The sequence below is a fragment of the Onychomys torridus genome, chromosome 10, assembly GCF_903995425.1.
Source record: "Onychomys torridus chromosome 10, mOncTor1.1, whole genome shotgun sequence".
Taxonomy (NCBI): domain Eukaryota; kingdom Metazoa; phylum Chordata; class Mammalia; order Rodentia; family Cricetidae; genus Onychomys; species Onychomys torridus.
The window spans coordinates 57288880-57308672 of record NC_050452.1 but is presented as its reverse complement, the minus strand read 5'-3'; the positions used below and the strand labels follow the sequence as shown (position 1 = coordinate 57308672).

Genomic DNA, 19793 nt, shown 5'->3' with positions numbered 1-19793 from the left:
GGTCCTGGACAATACCAGTTTACTTTTAGAGTCAGTTTCCCACAAGGCCTCCTGTAGTTAGCAATGGTTTAGAGCATGTACAAAAGGAATTACACTAGGCAGTAAAGTACCTGCCAATCAAGCATAAAGACCCAAGTTTAGATACTCAAAATCACTTCAAAACAGAGCACTGTGGCACTCATGTGGAACCCTAGCCACATAGGGTAGACAAAGATGGACCAACAGTCTGGTCAATCAGTGGGCTCACCAGGTTAAGTGAGAGAACCGTCTCAAAACACAAGGTGAACAGTAACAGAAGAAGATCTCAAACACTGGCATCTGGCCAAGGCATTCACACACATATTTACTCCCTCCCTCGCGCCCCCCCCCCATACACAAAGAATTACATAAATGTGTTCTTCCTATAGTTCTAAGTTCTTAATCAAGTTCAATCTATTCTATTCTAGGTCTGGTATGTAACTTAGTAGTTGAGTAGGCCCTAGATTCAGTCCACAATACTCCACCCCCCCACCCCACGCTTACAATTTGTTAATTATAAATGAGTCTACAACAATTTTAAGGAGAGAAAAAAACACACATAGTAATTTAAAAACAAAATGTAGTACACCTGCCTAACACCCAGGTTAAAGCACACTATATCAAGTAACAATAAGGAGTCTAGCAAGGAACACTTTTGTTAGGCTGAGTTCAACTGCCCTGAGACAAAACTCAAGTTTCCATAACCTACAATTATGTTTGTCTTACTGGTAGTAAGGCTAAATACTTACTCTTGTGTAATTGCTTCCTGTGGAGCTTTTTACTCATGGGTCTTAAAAGCCAAGCTTTATGGGAACCAGCAACAACAAAAATTATCTGAGAAGTAATTTCCTTTCCAATTCCTCTAATACATGTTACATGCAAAACATAATCAACAAGTATCTACCAAGCTTGCTTATTTTTACATTTACAATTCATATGGATCAAATGTCATTGCATACCAGTGAGATAGCTTACCAGGCAGACACTTACCAACAAACCTAACAACCTGATCAGTACCTAAATCCGCATGTCAGGAGAACCATGATAGGAGTAAACAATTATAAACAACAAGCTCATAAGCCAGAATCAAAAAGGAGTCTGATCAGCTTCTCCAACAAGTGTGTGAGTCAGTGTGAGAATCCTAGGGCCGTTAGGTCCATCTGAGTACCTTTCACAGCCTCCTAGTACGTTCTGCTAAAAAAGCTGGAGGTAAGAGCATCTAACACTCTGGTTCTGTTTTTCTTAAGACATAGTAAGTAAAAGAAAAAAGGAATGAGTTCTTTGCACATAACTCAATGTCTCTTATTGTTGAAGCCAATGAGCCAGTTTTGTTTTCCCCCTCAATCTGATGTGGTTTCCTAGATATCGAACCGCTGGGCATTATTTAATAAGAGGCACACTAAACAGTATCAAATCACCTGAAACCGATACACAGCAGAAGACAGTTACACACTTCTCTTTCATATTTAAAAAACAGAGGAGGCAAAGGCAAGAGAATCACTGTGATTCCTGAGGCCAACCTGGTCTACACAATGAGTTCGAGGCCAGCCAGGACCTCATAGTGAGACCCTGTCTCAAAAAAACACGAAAAGAGAAAGAGGCATCCAATTTTAATAATAATAGTAATAATAATAGTCTGCAAGTGGAAAAATTTATTACAGTACCTTTGACTGGCCACATTAAGCATCTCATTTTGGTTTCAAAAAGACTTTAGTTTGTCTACTGCCTGTTGATAGGAAGGTTAAAATTTTTATTTTAACACACTACACAAATTATAAAGCTTCCAACTATAGACTATAAAAAGCTTCCAACATTCAATATTTAGTAAACTAATGGTGATCCACAATACTGTTCCCTCCTATCCAATACAAATAAACATGTGCTATGGGCTGGAATGCTTAAACTGTTCATCTGAGTACAATAAGATCTGACAAAAATACATTTAACAAGGTAATAAATTATCAGCCTTATGATGTGAACTTTAAGAAGAATGAGGAGAAAGCCATTCTTCCATTATTCTGTCTCTGGGGATCCAATTTCAAAAACTATTACACACTTTATCCCATTAGATCTCATACTGATTATCCTAACAAAGCGCTACATTATGCTCTTTAAAACCTGGCTTTAATGACTACTGTACCTAAGGAGCACTCCTTTCAAAAAATGCTAAATATGTAATAACAGTATGATTACAATGAAAAAAGAAAAATCGCAACCCTTGGGAAAAGCAGCTGCTATACTTAGAGACTAGAATAAAAGATACCAAAGGACTTGGGCCAAGATTAGTATAAATAGACTTTATTGAAGTCAGTGCCTCTGTACGGAGACAGAAGATTGTGTCTACATAAGCACAAGTTGTAACATTTCACAACTTCTAAAAGGAATGTCAACAATTACAACGATCATGCATACCATGGTCGATAATCACATTTTAGAAGCATTTTCAACCATTTCTAAAGAAATGCTTGTAACATTGTTATATATAGAACTACTTTCAATAAACTGCAAAACATTGATCGACTTTTCCAGTATGAGCTACAGTGTCAACACAAAAGGGAGGCATAAATGTTTAATTTATGAAATCAGAATGGAATATTTACTGTAAAGAAAAAATTAAAAAGCTTTCAAATAAAGGCCATTATTGAACCAACATGAAGAGCACAACTTGAACTTGACTTCATTCATCTTTTAAAGCTGTCCTCTGAATAACTTCAGTCCTAAGCAGTGAATTCAGTACTGTGAATATTCCTTGGATTGAAGTTTGGCAATAATGCGGTCCAACTGTCTCTTTGCTTCACACTGTGGGAAATTGCTCATGTCATAATATTGAGGGGCAATTTTCACCAACCTGTCCAGAAGGGGGGAGGAAGTTATGAAATCAAGATTTTAAGTAAGTACTAGTTACTAATCGTATCATTGCTGAATAAAGGCAAATATTCAAATATAAATCAAGATAAATATAAACCCACATTTTTATGAACATCACTTTTAGAAATGTCAGCTTAGTAAAAATACCAATTTTCTGTTAATTTATCAACTTTGAAAAAAGTATCAGAATTAACTGTCAAAATATTTACTTGCATATTTAACACAGTATGAAGAAAACACAAAGCTATGAAATGTTTCATGTGACACTACTTTAACCCATATTTTAAAGGTTATGTAAATGTGACATGTTCCATAAACTACTTGAGAGTCAAATAACTTCATCTTCTCATTCTCAGTGTTTTAAAAACTACAAATGTATTGCTTATGAAGGCGAACTATACATCTGTCCCCTCCTCAGCAAAACATGATAAAATAGTAATTTTCCACATATCTGAAGTGTCAAAAGTCAAAATCAGTGATGCATGGGAGCTGTAAAATACTAAGTGACACCACCTAACATAAATGCCTTCTAGTCCACTCTGGACTGACATTTCCTTAACTTATAAAAATGGTGAGATGGGTGGGTAGGGAGGACTAACAAGGGTAGCTAGCACCTTGCTAAAAATTGAGCAGTCAGTTATAATTAGAAATTGTAGAAACTAATATGCTAAATAAGATACAACTTGATGTAATTTTTATCTTTGCATAGGTCCAAAAAACCCCAACATTTAATAAATAAGGACAAATAAAATACTTTAAATAAAAACAACTGAAGTATTAAAGACAAACCATCTGTACCCGAGACTACACAAAATGGCACCAAAGAAAGTCCTGATACTATTCAAGTGCCTGCCCACACCAAAATTCCCACTGTCCTCTCACAAAAAATAATCCATTATACTCTGTCTATGCATAAGAATATGCACATCTAGCTGAGAAGACCAAGCTATACAATGAGCAGAGAAGGCTTTATCTACTATAACCAGAGCCAAATTCTATCCATAGCGAACTACTAAAATTAAAATTAAAAACAAAAAATATGCTTACCATTCTGGCTTGATATCTGTACATGTCCGGATATAATTCTTCGTTGTCAACACAAACTCATTATAAAGCACCCATTCAGGCTTGTGATCAAGCACAGTAGAGGGATGCAACTGGACCACCTGGTTATCTTTCACAGTTAAATAATGCCCTGTTCGTTCTAAATGTGCCACCTGAAACCAAAACAGTGACAAGTGAAGTAATTACAAAATATGAGATATTTACAAGAAAACAAGACGACTCAGGCTTTAAAAAAAAAAATTTTAAAGAAAGGAAAAAAAATTTTTAAAAGATTTCGCACACACCTGTGTTTGCATATCTATCTGTGTACCACATGTATGGCTGCCTGAGACCAGACAGAAGAGGGTGCTGGATCCCCATGGAACTGGAGTTCCAGACTTTTAGTTACAGACTGTGGTTGCGAAAATTGATCCCAGGTAGTCTGGATGAGTAGTCAGTACTCTTAACCACTGAGCCATCTCCTAGGCTTTATGCTTATTTTTATTCAAAGGTTATTACAAAAGGTATTTTGTAAAATAAAAACACATAAAATTCAATTCAGTATTCCCGAAATTTTACTGAACATAGGCACACCCATTTATGGCCGCTACCATGCTACCAGAGCAAGCAGAACTAAGAGGTTGTAACACAGATTTGATGAATACACACAGCCTATTATCTATTATGTGGCCCTTCCTGTCTCAGACATGTCTCTACAGAGTAGATAAGTAGCACCACACTCATAACTGAAGTAAAGAAAGGAAACCTAAGCAAACAGAAAACAGCAGCCTACAAAGATAAGAAAATGGTAAGAAAAAAGCATGGAAACAGAGGTCACATAATTCTTTCCTGTGTTTCTTAGACTGGTGGCTGCAGGATGGTCTTTCTGTACACTGTGAATATGTGTTGCTACTATTGGTTAATGAAGAAGCTGTTTTGGCCTATGGCAACACAGGACATAGTCAGGCGAGAAATCCAAGAGATACAAGGACAAATGGAGTCAGGGAGATGCTGTGAGAGCCTCTAGGGGAGCAAGATGTGGACACGTGGAGATATATAGATTAATAGAAATGGGTTAATTTAAGATTAATAGCTAGCTAACAATAAGCCTGAGCCATAGACCAAACATTTTGTAATTAACATTAAGCCTCTGAGTGATTAATTTTATAAAAATGGCGGCTGCCCAAGTGGGACTGGGCAGGATTGAGAAACTTCAATCTACCAATTGGTGATATGTAACATCTACCAAATACATGTCAAAAAGTTTGCCCTTTCTAATTCTAGAATTCTGCATAACATGAATCAATGTCATTCAATAAATATTTATACTAAATACATACTATGAGATGCCAAGTAACATTTGTTGGTGCTTCTAAGAATAGGAGCTGAGATACTACAGTCTCTTTTTTAAAATACACACACACACATATACACACACACACACACACACACACACACACACACACACACACACACACACACACACACACACACACAGTGCTCTATCTACATGCACGCCTTCATGATAGAAGAGGACATCAGATCCCACTACAGATGGCTTTGAGTCATTATCAGATTGCTGGGAACTGAACTCAGGACCTCTGAAAGAGCAGCCAGTGAATTTAACTTGAGCCATCTTTCTAGTCTGATAGGACAGTTCCTAATCACAGCTTTATCAGAGTGAGAGGGAGGGAGGGAAGAGGAGGGAGGGAGGGGGGAAGGGGGGGAGAGAGAAAACAAAAGCAAATTAAAGAAATACCAAGAAAAAGCTGGTATACATTAAATACTATGAATATAATTAAGTCTGGAGAAAAAATATTCACTCCTGACTGCATTATTCACCTTATAATGCAATAAGCATTCTTCCAAGCTAGAGACACACACCTGCATCCCAGCACCTGGGAGGTAAAGGCAAAAGATCCACTGGAGTTCCAGGCCACCCTTTTCAGAAACCTTTTCTTACAGAACCACCAACCCACTATTCCTGTTACTTTGATTCAAAGACAGCTACTTCACAGAATGTCCTTTGGTTTTCCATGATGGAATCAAATGCATTCAGACTCCTAGCTACTGAACAGATAGATAAGCTTTAAAGCTGATGTACTTAGTTTAAGAATATTCAATGATAGAATAAACAAGCATGAACTAGAGGGGATGATTTATTGTACTACCAGAAGAATTTTTCAGGTATCATTTTGGTTTATCTGACCCTTAAAATAAATTTTCAGCAGCTGGAGAAGTGGCCTAGCAATTGAGAGCACTGACTGCTCATCCAAAGGTTTTGGGCTGAATTCCCAGCACCCATGCTAATTCAATTTCAGATGATCTGACACCTCCAGCTTCACCAGGCATGCAGGTGGTCCAGACATACACACAGGCAAAACACCCATATATAATAAAATAAAATGTTAAAAAATGCTTAGGGTATTCATCTGTTTTTTTAATTCTACTTCCAATAACCTTTAATACAGTACATTTAAATTAAATAACTTATAAGGAGGAAAAATAAAGAATGGTTTAAATCAAAAGACACTTAGATTTTGCAGTGTCCCAAGTTAGTCATAAATACCAATGTGCATTATGTAGAAATACAAAATAAATGTAGTTATTTAGATGTGGAGACACAGGGGCTGGAGAGATGGCTCAAGAGTTAAAAAAAACTAGCTTCCAGAGGATCCAGGCTCGATTCCCAGCACTCATGTGCATATATTTGTATATAATACATGTATACATATACATTCATATTTACAAATACGTGTATGTATACATGTTAACACATTTCCAATTAAGACCAAGATTTTGAGAAACCTTAAATCATTTATCCAAAGTCAAGGGCTGAAATAGGCATTCTTATTTCAAGAATATTCTTATAAATATCTCATATTTGTACCGGAAAGTGGCCAAAGTATCCATTTGTTATATTACAAAGACTCCAATAACAAAAAACAAGTATTTCTAAAATAATATCCCAACAAATAAGACTTCTAACTTTGCTAATCAAGGTACTAACTTGTTACTCATTAGACACAATTCTACCCATACTAATTCATTCAAAGAAACTAGTCAAGATTTAGAACCATTTTTTATACATACTCCCCAACTCGAACCAAACCAACAAAGGTAACTAAAAAGCAATTGCAAGAATGCTTGATCTAACTACTTACCTGTTTTTGTTTTTTTCTCTTTTGGGGAGCATATCATCCAGCTCCCAAATAAATCATATGAGGCTTAGTCTTAATTATGAATGCCCAGCCTTAGCTTGGCTTAGTTTCTTGCCAGCTTTCCTTAAATTATTCTTTTACCCTCTGGACTTTTCCCATTCTTACTTCTGTAAATCTTACTCTTATTCGGTGGCTTGCTGTGTAGCTGAGTGGCTGGCCCCTGATATCCTCCTCCTCCTCCTCCCCTATTTCTCTTTCCATTTAACCTCTCTGCCTGTCATCCCCATCTATCCTTTCTCCTGCCTTGCTATTGGTCATTCAGCTTTCATTACACCATCAGGTGTTTTAGGCTAGCACAGTAACACAGCTTCACAGAGGTAAACAAATGCAACATAAACAAAAGTAACACACCTTAAAGTAATATTCCCCAACACTTACCTGCATAAAATAACCAGTAACCAATGCTTTTCTTATATTAATATAATAGTCCCTGCTTGTGAAATCAGTACTTCGACGAGGCAAATTAAATCTGTCCATTATTCTTGATAGCTGCTGGCGTACATTGTCTGCAGACATCAGGGACCGGTAGTTAATGAAGTTGTCATAACACCACTGAACAGATTCATGATCTAAAAAGTTGAAGGGAAGGAAAAAGAGGGGACCATGAATCATCCACACAGTAGAAAATTCTGAAAGATAACTTTTTATAAAAAAGAGATAACTAAGTCATCAAGCGTGTGTACTGCCTTAGCAGAGAACAAGTGGGTAGTTCCTAGCACCCATGTTGGGCAGCTCACATTGGGACACCTGTAGCTCCAGCTCCAGGGGGATCTGAAGCCTCTGGTCTCCTAGGGCACTTGCATTCCCCCCCAGACAAGACAGACAGACAGACACAAAGACACACATACATGAATAAAATCTCTAATAAGAAAAAAAGTATAAACTAAACAACTTAGAGAAAAATATTTACACACATAATTTTCTCTAAATTAATTTTATATTACCAACTTTTCTTAAAAATAAACAATAACCCTCACTCAAATGAATTAAAAGAAACAGTACTAAGGTTTCTGACTAATAGATGGTAAAACAATGATTTTGAATCAATGGTTCTTAGCAAATTGAATTATTTACCTATTAACAGCCACCTGGCTGTTTCCAACAAAGGATTATTAGACACTGGTAGATTCAGAGAACTTGGTAAAATGCCAGATTTTGCTCATTTTCAAAGAAATCACAGCCTTAACTGAAGAAAATCAAATACAACATTAAGTAATGAAGTGAACTTCAAATAACTAGCATGATGCTCTCTAACAGTGCCTGAACTGAGACGCTAGACCGTGGCTGTGGCACACCTGCCTCAGCATTTACAAGCAAGCTTTTATTGTCATCTGTGTCCTCCAAGACCTATGAATAAGCATGTCAAGTACTAATAATTTTACTACATGTATTACAAAAAAGTAATGATTTCTTGAAAAATTTCCAATCAACCCAGTATTATTCAGCTCAAAACTCAAAAGGTACGAACTATATCAAAAGAAAGAATTCTTTTTGGAGTGACCTATTTTTAATTACAGCCATGAAAGAAAACTACACCATCTGCTTCACAGATCTTTTGGTATTAATAAATAAAACTGAGAGGGTTGTCAAAATGGAAAAAGTGTGAAGGAAAAAAAAGCATTAAAAACTAGACCATACTGATCTTCCTCAGCTAGTCTATCTGTGGTATTCGCTTTGTCTTCAGTGCTGAGATTCAAGCAACTATAATGTGCACTTTGTCTTAAACAGACATACAGGTTCATCATTATAAAATACATTGCCATTTCAGAATAAAGAGTAAGCAGGAGTATGAAATACATCTTCAAACTAAAGAGTATGTCCAAAAGTTGGGCAATGAAAATCTCTAAACTAAGGTGGTGCTGATTTGCACACCCTGATCAAGAATGAAGTTTTTTAAAGTTTCTCATTTAGAAATCAAACATCAAAGACTAACAAGAGCTGGGTGTGGTTAAACACACCTGCTGTCTAGCTACTCAGAAAGTGTCACCTAAACTCAATATTGGCTTGGGTAAATCTACCAACTAGCCAACTGACTAATCAAATGACAATTTTAGTTAAGATAAACAAGTGTTACCTGATGGCTCTACCATATTTCTAAAATTGGTAAGAAATAACTCAATGAGACAAAAATCTAAAACTAGTGCTATCTACTCACTCCTTACAGTGCTAAGAGCTACTCTTAATATTCAAAGGCAAGCCAACTGCAGATTAGAATGAAACCTCCCACACACAAAGGGGTTAAAACACTTAATTGTCTGTACTGCACAGATATTGAAATGTCATCTTATTAACATGACATCTTAAGCTGTCCTGTATTTTCTATACATAGCCCCCAAAGAAAAATACCTTGACCAGTATTTAAAGCATACCTACAAGTCCAATGTACTCAATGTTTTGATAAACAAGATTTTTTAAAAACTGAAAAATATGGTTATGAAATAATCAAGTAATGGTAAGTTATCTGAAAAAGTTTGTTTTTAAAAAGTTCGTACTGTAAAAGGTGGCAGTTAATGAATAAAGGCTAACTGTTCCGCTTTGAAAGAGTCTGTTCTATCAAACATCTGCTGCCTCTGGTATAATACAAGGACAGAGTATCATAACAGGCCTAAAAAACCAAAAAGCAACCAAGGCTTGCCACCCTTTCCTAGTAGCTACAAGCATTTAGTATAAAACAATCATGCCTCTAAAGAATTAGTTATTTTCTAATTTTTTTCTCCCCTCTAGCTTCTGCCCCTACTACAACAGGCAAAGTAAGACAGCTGTGGATATCTGCTGTTTAATGTTTTCACCAAATTCACTCACCCCAAAGTCAAAATACTTACAAATAAAGACTTTTAATTTCATAATTGATTTTAAATGTAAGAACTACAGTATTAGAAATTAGAGAAATTTAACATTTAAGTAGACAGTTACTGTTTTCCAGTTTTTTAGTTTATTGAGACAGGATTTCTGTGTGGCCCTGGCTATCTGCAAACTTAAAAATCTGCCTGCCTCTGCCTCCCAAGTGCTGGGGTTAAAGGTGTGTGCAACCAGCACCTGGCTAATGTTTTCCAGTTTTATAGTGAGAAATAATGCAGGTGAACTTCATGTTTACAGACCACTTGCAATTAATGACTGACAACAGTAACTCAAACCTATTCTTTCAGTTTGTTGGCTTTATTATTATTGAAAAATATACAATAAATAGAAATAAAACATGAAACACATCACAATTTTTCTGTTAGTAGTAAATTTATACATGGCCCATTTTTATTGCTGTATTTCTCAAGTTTTCTGTGATTGTTCCTCTTTTCCTTATTATAAACTTAAACAATTTTGGAAAAGATTGGCAATTGTATTTTAAATGCTAGTCAGGAGATTTTCAAACGAACCTCTGGATTTGTAATGTAAAGATGTCACAGATAATAAATGAAAGTGAGATGAAGAAACATCTTCTGTTGCAAGTGACATTTAGACAAAAGAGTTCCTTCAATCTAACTTTACTTACTTTGTTTAAAAGCGTGGTAGACATTCAGCAGTGTCAGATGATCTCCATCTATGTGGGCAAATCTCATCTTGGCCTCATCTGCAGCTTTCTTGGCCTCCGTGGGGCGAACAAAACACTGTGGGACTAAACAAGGTTGGTATGGGCCCAACACAAACGCCCATATCGATGAGTCACGCATTCACAGATAGAGGAACAAGGCCTAGCTAGGTCAGTTCACAGAGCATAGGGCAGGGCAGGATGGCCTCCAACTGCATCTTGGACTGTTTACTACCTTGATTTGGTACATCACCTAACCACATCTGTAAGACAAGAGGGTTTCAAAGCTACAGAGTACCTGATTATTTTAACTAGATCTAAAAGTAGGCATCAAAACAGCTATTCTGAAGGCCATCAATTACTAGAAAGCTCAACTTATTTCAAAAACCAGTGCTGATAGCTCTACCAATAACCAGAAATATGGTGTCAATAGCCTTTTAATGAACTAATTTTTCAAAAGGCCATCCATTCACCCCACTGAATGGCTGTAGTTAGGAAGCTGTACTTGCCCACTGAGTAACTAAAACAACTTTGCAACCATTCTACTGCCACATTTCTATCAAAATTGTTTCCCTAATCTGTGGCTATTACCAACTGGTGGGTATCACTATTAGCACCGGTGAGCACAGCATATGTAAACACAAAAAAAGAAAGAGGGAAAAATTCAAGAAATCTCGGGTTTGAAGAGAGCAGTAGTGGTGGAAGGTTAAACCGCCTTAGAATTAAGAAAATTCAAGGCCAGGATATTCAATCTAATGTTGCAGCATTTTAATTTCTAAAAAAATCAGTAAATAAAGCCCCAAGTTAAAAAAAATTGAATCAAACCCTCAATATAAAGTAAATCCAATATTAAAGAGTTGACAATTAGTCTAAAACAATATTTCAAGGGTCATCAAAATATTGAACTACAGTAGTTGTTTAGAGCCTCAACATTAATTCACAAACTTTTAAGTTGTTACAAAGTATGCACTACATTTTTTTTTTCAAATACAACCTTCCTTAATTCACTTTAGCAATTCCATAGTTATAAAAAGCAGTATGAAAATAAAATACTTAACAAGCTTGGGACTTTTCGATGTATTCTGAAGCTTTTATAACCTTACCAATAAAAATCATGACTTATCAGTTCAGATAGAAGAAAATGGGAATAATCGACAATGAGATCAAATACAGTATCAAATTATTCTTTCCCATACAGTTTTCCCCTTTAAAGATGAATGGAGCCAAACAAAGACATCAATGCAATCATAGTAAACGTTAAAGGTCTTGCTTAATATAACTGAAGCAAGGTAACTTGTAAGTACAGAAACATCTCACAGCTCTAAACACTAACATGAAATAGCCACCAGAGTTGAACAGGAATAAATAGACCCCATAGGCCTCTGGTTTCTAACTCAGAACCTCAAACTAACTAGCAAACAAAGCTTCACAAAGCTCTAACTGCTTTTTTGGCATGACTTCTCCCTCGCTGCACATTTTAACACTGTCCGGAAAATGGCCTGTTTAAAAAATAATCACTTAATGTTTACTCTCTTGCTATCTAAAGGCAACCACCAGTAAACTTTTTCCCTAATTCCTACTAGATGTAAGACTAACATCTAACTGGATGAATTCACTCTCACCACAAGGACCAACTGTAAAGGACTAATATTCTAAACACAAAAGTACTGTTTACTATGTCTGACACAAGAACCTACAGTAAGAAAATCCTGGCAGGTAACAGAAAAGCACACTAGTAATTCTTGCCCTAACTTGCCTCTAAAAACTAAAATCTTGGGAGAAATAAATACAACTGGGAGAACATAACAAAACATGTAAGCAAGGCAGACACCAACCTACCACCACCTCTGCAAATGAGACAATTTCTTTAAACATTGATACTGCCCTGCCCATCTGCTCTGAGTCTGATCAGTCATAACTCTGCAAGAAAACATTTAGCTACTTCTTAAATAAAAGTCACACCGTTAGAATATACCATACATCTGAACTATGCCATAATTTTATATTTAGAAAGCGTAATTATTCTTTAATTCCATAAAATTTGAATTTATGGCATTAAGTAATCAGGACCAATAAACCACTCTGCAATTAAAAGTCAGTTCTCTAGTACTGAAACTAGTAGTATACAGTAGTTTCATTTTCAGTATTATTTTCTACTTTGAGCTTTAAAAGAAAAATCATTTGTTTGCAACATTTCTTCTCCTTTCTGGAAATGTAATTTCCAAGTTAGATTAAGTTTCATTGCCACTAAGAAACAGCACTATTTTCTCAATGAAGGTCTAAGTTTGTAAAATTGTCATGTTTATCAAGAAGTTACATTTTTTAACCAAGTGTTTTTCTGCCATTTTAAGAGTATCAAAATCAGATTCTGATTTTTAAGTCCCAAATGATACATTGCTACTTCTGTGACACTAAATCAGAAACTCGTGTTTGTCACTGAATACACATACATGTAAAAAAGACTTAATTTAAATGTAACACAGGCTCACTGAATAGTATCAAACACTAACCAAGTCTTTGTATTCAATAGACCCTTAAAATAGCACTAATGGATCTGAAGGGAAAAATGCAGTTACGCTTGCATTCAATCTATTCCTATTGCAATTTCTATTTGGACTCAATAGAGCCAATGTTTCCTTTATTTTGTAAACAGAAACTTTAGTTTTGTAAGGGTTTTATAAAGCTATTTAGAAGGTATTTAGGAAACAAACTAAGTTCCTTCAAACCATCTATAAAATCTACTGTCATGCTGAATACTGATAGTAACAATAAAAACAACAAAGGAAGTTCACCCACACTCTGAAGAGCTGGGCTTTTGGTCCCTCCCCTCCATTACCTGACAACATAGCAGTAATAGATAGGACCTCATTAGAACAGTTGTAGTCACAACTTGCAATAACCATTTTAGCGAGCTGTGGATCTAGAGGAAACTCTGCCATCATGGATCCCAACTCAGTCAGATCTCCATCATCATTTAAAGCAGCCAAATAATTCAAAAGTTCTAGGGCTCTCATCAGAGTTTCTGGAGCTAAGGAAAAAAAAGGCAATCTATTAAACAAGTTGTCTTAAGTAAGCAAAAAAAATGACAAAGTGCAAACTATTATAAGCAATCTCATTTTTCACTCTACATTGGATCCAGTTCAGAACTCAAATTGTCATCAAATTCAGTAACACAGATATAGCAAACAACACTATACTAAAATGACTTTCAAGCCAGGAATGGTGGCAAATACCTGTAATTCCTGCATTTAGAAGCCAGGAGAATCAGTTCAAGGATGTCTTTAGTAAGACTGAAGCCAGGAGAAAATTACTTTTTCATAAAAAATTAGAAATTACAATTTTTACATTTCTATGCCCTGGCAATAACTCAGTTAACCTAGATTCCCAGACTAACATCTAGAGGGGCTTATTTGGTCATATAACTGCCACCTTTTTTAAAGTTGGAATACGACTTCATAAGACCAATATTAATGCATAATGGAGGCGAAAAGTAAAATGTACTTAATATACATATATACACACACACACACAATACACATATACACACATGCTCTATAGGATACACAGAAAAGTCTTTCTTTAACACAGGTGATAAAGGTCCTGTTTAAAGTCATACCTGGAGGGTCCATAAAATCAAAATGTACCAAATCATCAATACCAAGCTTCTTCAATTGTAATACAACTGATCCTAAATTAGAGCGCAAAATCTCAGGATAGGTATTATCCTAATAAAAGAAAAACACATGTTATAGTAGTAAGACCCTTAGTCCCTGTCTCCTTGCTTTAGTACTATATAACTTGTACATAACTATCTCATGGGGAAAAAAATACTTGAGAACTATACTAAAAGAAAAATCAGGCTACTCCCTTCCAACTACCTCTATAATGTATGTGTTTTCGAGCTAGCCACTTCAACTAGAAATGGTAAAAATAAAACAGATATATCAACAGGTTTTACACACACACACACACACACACACACACACACACACACACACACGCCTCATTCGGGGTAAAGGTGAGGAGCTTAGGCTCTAAAATGTTAGCTGAAATAAAGAAAGTTCCTTCCCTTCAACTAGAACATCACATTTAGTCTTCTAAATACAAAAGGTACAGCAATTCTCCTTACCTGCATTTCGGTTTTATAAGCTTTCTCTGTGTAAAGCCGGAAGCACTTTCCAGGTCTGGTTCGCCCAGCTCGACCAGCCCTTTGCTGAGCTGAAGCTTTACTAATTGCTGTCACCAAAAGAGACTCAACTCTGATTCTGGGATTATAGACCTATTAGAATGGAAACAATGATTCTCTCTTGAGCAAAACACAAAATTGAGCCCAATACAATCACTCACAGGCCACGATTAATGCCGAAATAAAAGGTAGTTTTGCTGACCATGAAAATCAGCTCCCATGATTGGAACTGCTCACTCCTGTCATGATCCACCTTACTTTTTCAGGCATTCTGGCTACCATTCCAAAAGACTGAAACTAAAACATACATTTGTCTCTTTTAACTTAAACTTAGCCATATTCTTTAGTGAAGGAAGGATTCTGCCTGACCCCTGCCAAGAAAGGACAGACAGCAATTTAACGTGTTGGGTTTCGTTTTGTTTTGTTTTTATTTGGGTATTGAGACAAGATTTCTCTGTGTAGCTTTGGAACTTTTCCTGGAACTCACTCTATAGCCCACGCCGGCCTCTAACTCAGAGATCTGCCTGCCTCTGCCTCCCAAGTGCTGGGACTAAAGGCGTGTGCCACCACTGCCAGGCCTAACATCTGTTGTTAAGAATTGGCAGTAAGTAACTTAGTTACATGCTCTTTAATGGGAAAGATTTCTGTTAATATACCTATAGATTACATTATGTTAACTTATTCAAAGTATATTTGACAAATAAAACAGAACATTTTAACAACTATTCATTTAGAAGTGATAGTGTTCCTAGTTCTTATCCTAGAGGAAGAAATTATTCTCAAAAGTATCCCCAGTACATAGAACAGAAACTAATTCTGAATGAGTAGCTGATCTACAGCCTATGATCCAGGATTGTCTATTACTACCACTTTTCTCCCTAGGTGAGACCATATGCCTAAGCCATCACTCTCCTACATAAAAGGGCCACCAAAGCAGCCTCATACTGGAGCACGTGGGGAGTGTAGAATAGATTTATTACTGAACACAGTACTGATTTCTGAAAGCCAAAATTAGGGAAGTAACCCAAAAAATTACTTTAACCACAAGATGAGCAAGCATTAAGCACCCTCAAGCTCACACAGTATGAAGTAAGCTCCAGAATAGTTACCTTTTGCTTTGCAAATCCAGGGTCAATCACGAACACCACACCATCTATTGTCAAAGAGGTCTCCGCAATGTTAGTTGACACAACCACCTGGTCAGGAAGCAAGCAACATTACCATGACTTAAAGCTAAGACACTGTCACTGACAGAAGGACTTTAAATCAGTAAATAAAAGATCTAAGATGTTCTCTTCAATGACTAAGGCCTTAAAAGACAAGCTAAAAGAGCAATATTAACCATTTCAACTTACCTCAACAGCAATTTTTCAACAAAACTTGATTATCAACTACACTGATTATCCAAACAAATAAAAATGCAGCATCAAAAGGAAAGTAATGAAAAATAAGCATAGTTTATAAAATCTCTTAATTGAATGAATGTCTTTTCAAAGTTCAAACAGCATGTATTTCTTTCAGTGTTTTCAGGTACTGTTTACAAGGAAAAGTTTACATGTATAACACAAACTCACACACCACAATAGTTTGATGGAGAAAAAAAAATGACAGGGAAAAAAAAAGTTAGGATCCAGTAACTTACAATAAAATGTAAAAGTTTTACAAAATATAATGCAGTGTCTACTACTGTACACACAAAGCATTGTTTAGGAAAAACAAAAACATTTACTAACAGGGAACAATACTTGATGTATTCACATACTATTATGATAGTCTTTCCCCAAATTTGCATGTTTTTCCAATTTTAGAATCTCTTCAGAAATTTAGTTTGAAAGGGTTCATTCATCTGAGAGATTGCTTAACTAGCAAGAACTCATTTGGTCAAAGACAGAAAAGGGAAAAAAAACTGGCTTGACTTGGAAAATGGTTTTAAAAATTTTTTTCTACAAAGACAAAAGTGGTTCTTTCTTGCTGGTAATGCTGACATTTGGAGACATGTATGCAAGTAGTTGACACTGATGTATCCAAGTATGCTCCTACATAGCCTTTATAATTTGGAAGGTGAGGTTATAGACATAGAAGGTGTAAATGGCAAAGAAATGCTTTGAGATTTAAAAGGGAGTGATCTTCTACCTGAAGATAAAATAGCTTTTAGCACAGGACTTGAATGTTAACACAAAATTTCTCAAAAGAGAAGAGCCACAAGAGGGTCAGCTTAGCCATGGATCTTTATGTAAGTACAACTACAGAAACACAGAAGAACTAATAGGACATTGTATTTATCCCTGTTCTTTCACTTCAAGAAAAAAGTAATTTTGTAATTCAAGAGCCTTAAATTCAGTGACTAATGTTTACTATTTAAATAATATAGACAATTGTTTTCTGATTTTATAGCTAATGGGGAAGATTACCCAAATACCAGCATAAAACTTTGGATCTACCAACAAACACTTCAGAACCATTTAATGTCAAAAGGTTTCTTTTACACTGGTCAATTAAAAAAAAAAAAAAAAAAAAAAGCTTGACAAATGGCAGAGCTATTTTCCTACCTATAGATTACATATTTATAGAATCAATAATTAGAAATGAAATAAACATAAAATATATAGTACTAACGGATAGAAAGTATAACCCACTGCGCTATTCTTGTAAAAAGCCAATTTGTTGTGACTGGAACAAAGATACACAAATTGTCGAAGCTAGAAATCAAACCAGAATAGTATCAAATTATTAATATCCCTAAGTGTCAATTTGCTTTTAGAACTCTACATACTAGACTAGTTACCAGAGTAGTGAGGAACAAAATTAGAGATCTGATATTTTAAATGTCATATAAACTACCAAAAACATGTACTTCTGACTTATACATTCAAAAGATACACATTTGGGACAGTCAAGGAAGACAGTTAATTTGTGTTATGTTAAAAGTACATTTCATGGGGTTCTTGTAATATACAATGTGATAAAAATTTCTTGGTGTGATCAATTCTGAGGAATTAAAAATAAACATCTATGTTAGAACAGAAGCACTGTTTCATCACTTGATAGTCAATCTTCAAGTAGCATATACCCTCTGGATATGATGAATAAAAACATGAAGATTTACGTCATTCGCAAAAGAGAACTGATGGTGGGAAATGTCATAATGCTGCTTAGAATATAAGTAACTTAAAAGCTGTGGTGGTTTGAAAGAAAATTGCCTTTATAGGCTCACAGGAGAGTAGAACTATTAGGAGGAGTAGGTGTAGCTTTGTTGGAGAAGGTGTTTGAGCTCTGAGGTGGCAGAAGTTCAAGGCTGCCCAGTGTTATTACTGTCACTTCCTGCTGCTTGGGGATCCAGATGCAGAACTCTCACCTATCTCTCCAACACCGTAACTGCCTGCATGCTACCATGCTAAGGGCCGAAATGTTAATGGACTAACCTCTGAACTGTAAGCCAGCCCCACAATTAAATGGTTTCCTTTATAAGAGTTGTTGTAGTCATTAAGAGCCTAACTAAGACACGGGCACTATATTTTTTCCTAAAATTTCAATATTTAAAGACTATGATGTCCACAAGTAACTAACACCAAGGAAAGCAAGACTATGGAGAAAGATTGTTTCACTGAAAAAAAGAACCAGGTGGTGGCGGCACACATCTTTAATACCATCACTCAGGAGGCAGAGGTAGGCAGGTCTCTGAGTTCAAGGCCAGCCTGGGCTACAGAGCTAGTTCCAAGAAAGCCAAGGTTACACAAAGAACCTTGTCTTAAAACACGCACGCACGCACACGCACCTCCAAGTATTTAAGAAAAAGTTAATTATGCTAACTCGGCAAGCTCCATGTCATTACTTGTGTTTGTTGCTAAGCAAAAGCCAAATCACACAGTATGTTGAGTCCTTCAAGTCTGGAGGCTTTTCATTTGATAGTCACTGAGGTCTCTACCACCAAAAGGACAGGATTTAAAAAATGAGGAAAAGTAGTTTAGGAAGAAAAATACACAAAAAAGTTGTTAGAATTAAAAGGGCAGTGGTGGCGCATGCCTTTAACCCCAGCACATGGGAGGCAGAGGCAGGCGGATTCTCTGTGATTGAGTCCAGGCTGGTCTACAGAGTGAGTTCCAGGACAGCAGGAGCTACACAAAAAAATCCCGTCTCAAAAAACAAACAAATAAAAAGATTATTTCTTCTATAGCCTTGACCACTAAATCTTAAATGTGAGATGTAACAGTTAACCATCCAATTAGGAACTAGTCAGCAGACAGTGATCTTGAATTAGTCAAGGGATTTGCATAGACCAGTGGGAATGTTACAAGCCTTTTCTAGACTGTAACTTTGTAATAAGTGTTGAAAAATAGCCTTGCAAAGTGTTAAAATCTCAGGACTAAGAAAATATCTTAAGGTAAATTGCCCACAATTCAGACTAAGTCCTCAGTTGGCACCAGCACTAAAATTTCTAAGAATTCTAAGTTATCCTCAATAACTAGCCGCTAATAGAACCAATGTTTAGCTCACTAACTGCTCTTCAAATACAACTCAGGGTGCCTGGATTTCCCTTAAATTAAAGTAATTTGCATCTTTAAGCCACCAGAACATTAGGAGGAGTGTTCCCTGCCATTTCAAAGACATCTTTTTTTGAGACAGGGTTTCTCTGCGTAGCTTTGGCTGTCCTGTAATTCACTCTGTAGACCACACTGGTCCTGAACTCACAGAAATCCACCTGCCTCCTGAGTGCTGGGACTAAAGGTGTGTGCCACCACTGCCCAGCTCAAAAACATTAGCTAGTACAGTTAACTATCATTAAATAATGGATCAAAACTCCTCCCTTCAAAAGCATGGAATCAAGTCCACAAGAGCCAGATCCCTTTTTACTAAGCAATCCATTATTTTGAGGCTTAGTACGCTATAGGTTAATCAACAGAAAAAAAACCCAGCTAACTATTTTAGCCTGGAA

The 19793-nt window shown here is 36.2% G+C and overlaps 1 protein-coding gene across 2 annotated transcripts in view; it reads right to left on the bottom strand.

Moving 5' to 3' along the window:
* Nucleotides 1-2295: 2295 nt before the first annotated feature.
* Nucleotides 2296-19793, bottom strand: part of Dhx15 (DEAH-box helicase 15) — a 43174-nt gene continuing 25676 nt past the window's right edge. The window contains exons 7-14 of one of the 2 annotated variants that reach the window (XM_036200658.1): nt 15970-16056; nt 14804-14953; nt 14291-14399; nt 13511-13702; nt 10639-10761; nt 7530-7720; nt 3934-4103; nt 2296-2866 (exon numbers count right to left, since the gene is read on the bottom strand). In XM_036200658.1, coding sequence (XP_036056551.1) covers nt 2749-2866; nt 3934-4103; nt 7530-7720; nt 10639-10761; nt 13511-13702; nt 14291-14399; nt 14804-14953; nt 15970-16056 — 1140 coding nt within the window. In that variant the 3' untranslated portion in view covers nt 2296-2748. Of the gene's footprint in view, nt 2867-3933; nt 4104-7529; nt 7721-8107; nt 8338-10638; nt 10762-13510; nt 13703-14290; nt 14400-14803; nt 14954-15969; nt 16057-19793 lie in introns of those variants that run through there. The other variant, XM_036200659.1, reaches the window with a different exon arrangement.